At 41.5% G+C, this 5,705-nt stretch overlaps 1 protein-coding gene across 1 annotated transcript; it reads left to right on the forward strand.

The window, feature by feature from the left end:
* The first annotated feature begins 4,589 nt into the window (after positions 1–4,589).
* Positions 4,590–5,295, forward strand: LOC144708613 (uncharacterized). The gene is made up of 2 exons (XM_078582017.1): positions 4,590–4,732; positions 4,812–5,295. The coding sequence occupies exons 1-2, from the start codon at positions 4,642–4,644 to the stop codon at positions 5,141–5,143; spliced, it is 423 nt and encodes a 140-aa protein (XP_078438143.1). The 5' UTR covers positions 4,590–4,641; the 3' UTR covers positions 5,144–5,295.
* Positions 5,296–5,705: the final 410 nt, after the last annotated feature.

The following is a 5,705-nucleotide window of genomic DNA, read 5'->3' on the forward strand; positions in this document are numbered from 1 at the left end:
ACCCCACGGGCTGGAAACTTAACCTATCGATTGGGTTAAATCGATCCTTATTTAGTTAATCTATATGTTGATATAGTTAATTAATAAGGTTGGTCAATAAATGTTATTGGGCCATTTAAGTTATTAACTAGAACGATACATGGGCCTAGAGGGTCACATGCACAAGGTCATAAGGGCACTGGTGGATATATTTTTCTTTGGAGGGTTTTTTGAGAAAAACCTTAAGTGAAATATAAAGGGGGAAAGGGGTCTCATTTTAGATACCCATGCAAGTTTAATTTGAGAACCCCTCCCCTCTCCACTCTCTTCTACACTTCCAAGGAAGAGTGTCTTCATGGTGAGGAGATCTTCAAGGTTCTCAAGAAGAACTGAAGAAGAAGAGGTGGAGATCCAAGCTCCGAGTGATCACGTGGATACTTCTAGAGGTCGGACGCGTGAACGGCTTCAGAACGATCTCGGAACGACAAAGTCAAGGGTGGAACGTGTTCCCCAAAAGGTACTACAACGTTTTGTTTTATAAATCGATCGAGAATCGATCGACCATGCTTCCGCATCCATGGAATGTGTTTTTCATGGATGAACCAAACTACATAACCCAACAAGTCAGAGGGAGATAAATGTGATGGATTACAAATGAACCTTGGATAGTATCTATTATACCTCATGATCACTCGCGCCGTCGCGCCTGCTCATAGCTCACTCGCGCCTTGCATGAATCGTTGATTCATTGACTTCTTATGTGAAAAATAACATAACCTTGCCACTCCATCGCTTCTTCGCTCCTAAGCGCCTCAGATTGATGATTCCAGGCTTCCCGGACTCGTTACAGACTAAAAGGAACAAGAAGAGGTGATGCTAATCACTGCTGTAGTTTCACTACCTCTAGCTGGGACGGCCCTCTTTTTTGTTCGTTCACCGTGGCACAAATGAAGAAGCTGGAATAACTCAGAAAGAGAGTGGCGCCTAGCCAAAACGTCTGTTGTCTTTGTAGAATAACCGTACGATCTTGGACTGGCTCCCTTCGCATGACCTAGAAATAAAAAGGAGGTCCGTGCTACTATAAGGCCTCTAAACTCCTCCCTCTGGACACTATACGCGTTGCCAGGGGGACGGGGTTGCCCCGACTTTCATAGGTCCTTTCTTGCAGAACCTCCTAATGAGAATTGAGGTCCTTGCGCGGGCGTCTCATCCCTAAGACTTGCTTGCTCTGTATGGAGTGCCCCGTGGTTCCTCGAGTGCCAGCCGCAGAGAGGAATGCCATCAACTAGGGCGCTATTTGCCAATAACCACTCGCTTGCCGGCCGCTCGGGCTCCGCGTTTCAAGTTCGTTATCCTAACCGTCTCCTCTGCTCTACCGCTAACGCGCCTTCTTCTTAACACTTCGCATATCAAATTCTCAACATAGTACAAGTAGATTTTTTGTGTTGTAAATTCAAGAGGGTGAGAGTTATGACCTAGTTATAGATGGATAGATATTTTGAGAGAGAGATTCTGTAGCGAACCAATGACAAGACACAAAGATATGACCAAAATATGCTGGAATAAAGTGGTGACTACATGCATTAAATGAAGGGTTAGTTGCTGAATGATTTGTATCCATACTGTAGACATTTAATTTTTATATTATTAGTGCTATATCAGTTCACATTCTCTCTTCTGGTCTTATCTTTCTAACCCTAGTTCAGAGATGCACAGTTTTGTAATCATGCATTGTGTGCAGTTCAATTCACTCTATATAATCATTTAGCCATTGGTGCGATAATATATCACTTACAGATCATGTATGTACACCATACATCCATGCTCATTTTAGAGTCACTCCTCCATGTATCTCCTCGGTACGTCACAACCATGTTGCTTACCTCTGGCTGACTTCATTAGAATCTATTTCTGTTCTCTACTCCCCTAAAGAAGGTTTCCCCAAGATGTCACTCCATCCACTTCATTGCCACAAATTCTGAGTATCAGTTCTCAACTTTGTGTGCCTCGTACTTTGTCAGTAACAGTATATTCTGAGTCATTTCATCATATTCAATTCATACAACTGTAATCCAGTTTTCAGAAAATTATGAGAAAATACACATTAAAATGAATGTAAATGACTATAATTTTTTTAAAAATAAATTTTCATTTTATTGTTTTCAAAATAAATTTTCATTCTATGTGCTTCTCAAATGACATGTCTGCATATAACTTTAAATTAAAATCTAAGTAGTTATTTATTTATTTTTAATAAAAGATTAATCGGTGTGTTTGTCAAATATACTTTAAAATTATTGAAACAGTTGCAGTTGTAATGATAATGCAGATGGCAACGGACGAAGCAAATTTTATCAGCAGAGCTCGAAACTTTAGAGTGATATCAGATAAAGGTTTCAACTTTTGGGTAACTGAAAGACGCTTAACCTTCCTGATATTTTTTGACGGAGGTGGATGATTATTTATTGAAATCTCTTTTTCCCTGTCCATATTTTCTTCTCTTTATCTCTCTGAGTATCCCTTCTTATTCGTTGTATTTTTTTCCTCTTGGAATATCATTATTTATTTCCCTATTCCTGCTTCTGTCTACCCAGATCGATTCATCTATTTATTATTTTCCATCTCTATCCCATTTCCTACCTCTCCTATCCTAGTCTTCTCCCCTCCCCCCATATATATGTCTCCCCCCTCTATCCTGCGTCTCCTCTGCATCGAGTAATTTGAAGCCAATTCCATAGACCACTGCGTGCATTAAGAGGAAAGTAATTCACGGAAACCTAGTGATGTTGTATGGACGTCAAGATATTACAACGAATGAGGTCAAATAAATCCATGTTACCAAATCAAGTAGAGGGTAAGCATAGTTGTTTCGTCAAACGCCACCGATGGTTGTAACATGTAACTTAGGCATCTTAACTTCACAAAAACTGTATTTTCTTTAATTATTTCATAAGAAACTCAGTTATCGTGTAATCCATGAATATTACTGTTCTTACTATTTTCTATCCATTTTGAAGCATAACTTGACAAGCAATTAAATGGTAATTTTCTTTATTGGATTTTAAGGATGAAATTGAGAAAAATGCTTCGCCTAATCAATGCGTCCTTTTTCTGAATAAGGGGGAATTCGCTGATAACGATTCTAAATATGATTGGGCCTTAAACTATTCTAAAAGGCAACTAAAACGAAACGAAATTTATTAGATTTTTACTCATTTCGGCCACATGTCCGGGTAAGGACAACTCGGCGTAATTGTAAGTCCATTTGGTACGACAAGGTCCGAGCACACCCCCAAAGAGGAGCGCTCGAGGTGCTGGCTCACTTAAGCAAACCCATACTAGGGAGGAATAACGCGCAAAAAAAAATTTACTGGACTTCTTATTATTTCTCTTGACAATCAAAGACTTCTTAATTTATCTGACGTGCACGCAGATCGGAGATTCTTAGTTTGATAGGTTCATCCTTCTAGAACCTTCGAAAACAATAATTCTTAATTAAATATTATTAAGCAAGAATCGCAACGGAAATAGACCTCGAAATAACCCGGCGGATGGAGACCTGGGGCTGTTCGTTATTCTCGAAGAGCACGTCATCTGACCTCAGCCTGAAAATTTTCCTTATCAAATAAAATTAGTAGTTTTCACATTGGGGTTTTTGATAGAAAACTATAGCAGCATATATTGATCGAAAAGATGGAAATTTGAAAGAACATGTCTTTAATATTAGTTTGATATTGAAAATTTACCGATTATATGGTCGAAAATGAATTATAAAATGCTAAATATTCGTGAAAATTAATTGAAAAATATTGAAGGGTATGCCTGCAGTGTAGAAATCTGATATTTGATTATTCTATATGGAAACCACTGGCTGCCATCAGATAGTATGGAAGTGGAATGGGAAGCATAGTAGATGAGTTTTCTACGTCTGGTCAACTGGTAGATGAGAATTCAAACATCTTTATTTTATTCGAGCAGGTAACGAACCACAGGATGCGGTTTTCTCTGTGGGTATTTACGCAAGAATGGATCAACTCGGCTGCGAAAACGAGCTGGCTTTTTTAATGGCACATGAATCATTAAACCCACTACCTACTCTTCTTTTCTCCGCGGTCAACTTCGTTGACGAATGGTTAGTTTTCATAACTCACTTCAGACACGGATGTAATTGACGATCTTGACGAGATAGAAATCAGCCAGCCGACAGCATTCAGCACTACTGTCATGTCTGAAGAAATAAACACAACCGGCATTGATATGACGCTGCTTCCTAAGAAACATTATCCAGAATCAGGTCGTTCAATAAGCTTCGATGATTTTCTAGCTCGTTAATGGGTACTCATCTACGGTCGAGAGAGATAGGCAGGTTAACGGACGAAAAATACGGAGTGATCCTAAAACTTCATCCCGAAATCTCATGCAGAACAGAAGTATCTTCTCAAGGACTTCCCTTGGGCGGGTCATTCTGTGGGCATTCCCTATGAAGATAAGGCTGCGACTTCCGTCCACAACCTCTCTCTCTCTCTGTGAATCGAATGATATTAATAAAGTCCGCGGCAACTGTCCGCAGTTGACTGACAGGGTAAGCACTACTATAAATAGTGCAGAACGTCAACCAAGGATACTCATCTTCTCTTTACACTTTCTTCATCATACTTGACAATGGCTTCCAAGTCTTTGCCGCTTTTGGCTTCGCTGTTGATCGCCATGATCATCGTCTCCTTTGCCGTCGAATTGAAGCATGAAGAAACAAGTACGTTATGTTTCTTCACCCGCTGTCCTCTTTCGTGGGTTGTTTTTCTTCTGACTTCGAACACTTCGTTGTTGCGCAGAGGCTGACGTGAATCAGTATGAGGGTGGACGGGGTCCTGGACCCGGTCCTGGCCCGGGCTTTCGGGGTCCTGGCCCTGGCTTTCCAGGACCGGGGCCTAGTTTCCCCGGTCCTGGGCCAGGCTATCCGGGTCCTGGGCCAGGCTTTCCTGGACCTGGGCGCGGCTATCCGGGTCCTGGGCGAGGCTTTCCGGGTCCTGGCTACGGCTATCCAGGCCCACCCAGACATTATCCGCCGTGGGGTCGTCCGTGCCGGTTCCTTTGCTGTTTTCGCTTCGGTTGCAGGTGCTGTACCCAGATGGAGTACAAGGCTTCCAAGGGAGGCCATCTGTGAGTGACGGTGCCTGACAGTCAACCGACGTTGTAGTAAAATAAGATGACGTATGAAAGGGGTGCAAGTTGGATGCTATCGCCGTCAGTTTTGGCTTTGTAATATTGTATTTGGTTCTGTATGAAATATTGTAATATACTCAAGTTTTCTGTAAATATCCATGTAAATCTCTCTTAGGAGTGTTCTAATACACGAGACGATGGTACATGATTATGGAAAAGAATTATCATCAGTCAGAGAGGAAGGAGAAGGGGTTCATAGATTATGGACAAACTTGGAAGTGTACCTATTAGAATATTACGCAAGATGGGTCTAGTAAACGCTGAACAATGAACATAACGATTTGAAACGATAGAGACATAAAGATGATGAACGGATGATAGTAGTCCAGTTAGAAGCGGAGGAGAGAGAGAGAGATAGAGAAAGAGCTAGAGAAAGAGAGAAAGAGGGGGAGGAGAGTCCCCACTGCTACCATACTAGTAGGATTGGACATTTTGGACTGGGTAACCGGGTCAGGCTGAACAGAACGGGGACTCTCGGCAGCTCGTTTTATGGCCGCCAACCA

This window comes from Wolffia australiana, chromosome 10, assembly GCF_029677425.1.
Source record: "Wolffia australiana isolate 7733 chromosome 10, ASM2967742v1".
In the NCBI taxonomy this organism is placed as follows: Eukaryota; Viridiplantae; Streptophyta; class Magnoliopsida; order Alismatales; family Araceae; genus Wolffia; species Wolffia australiana.

What these genes read in the sequence shown, in the direction of transcription:
- LOC144708613 (XM_078582017.1), top strand. Translation starts at nt 4,642, where the DNA reads ATGGCTTCCAAGTCTTTGCCGCTTTTGGCTTCGCTGTTGATCGCCATG. An exon ending in ATTGAAGCATGAAGAAACAA is followed by an intron (nt 4,733 to 4,811) that starts GTACGTTATGTT and finishes GTTGTTGCGCAG; the next exon opens with AGGCTGACGTGAATCAGTAT.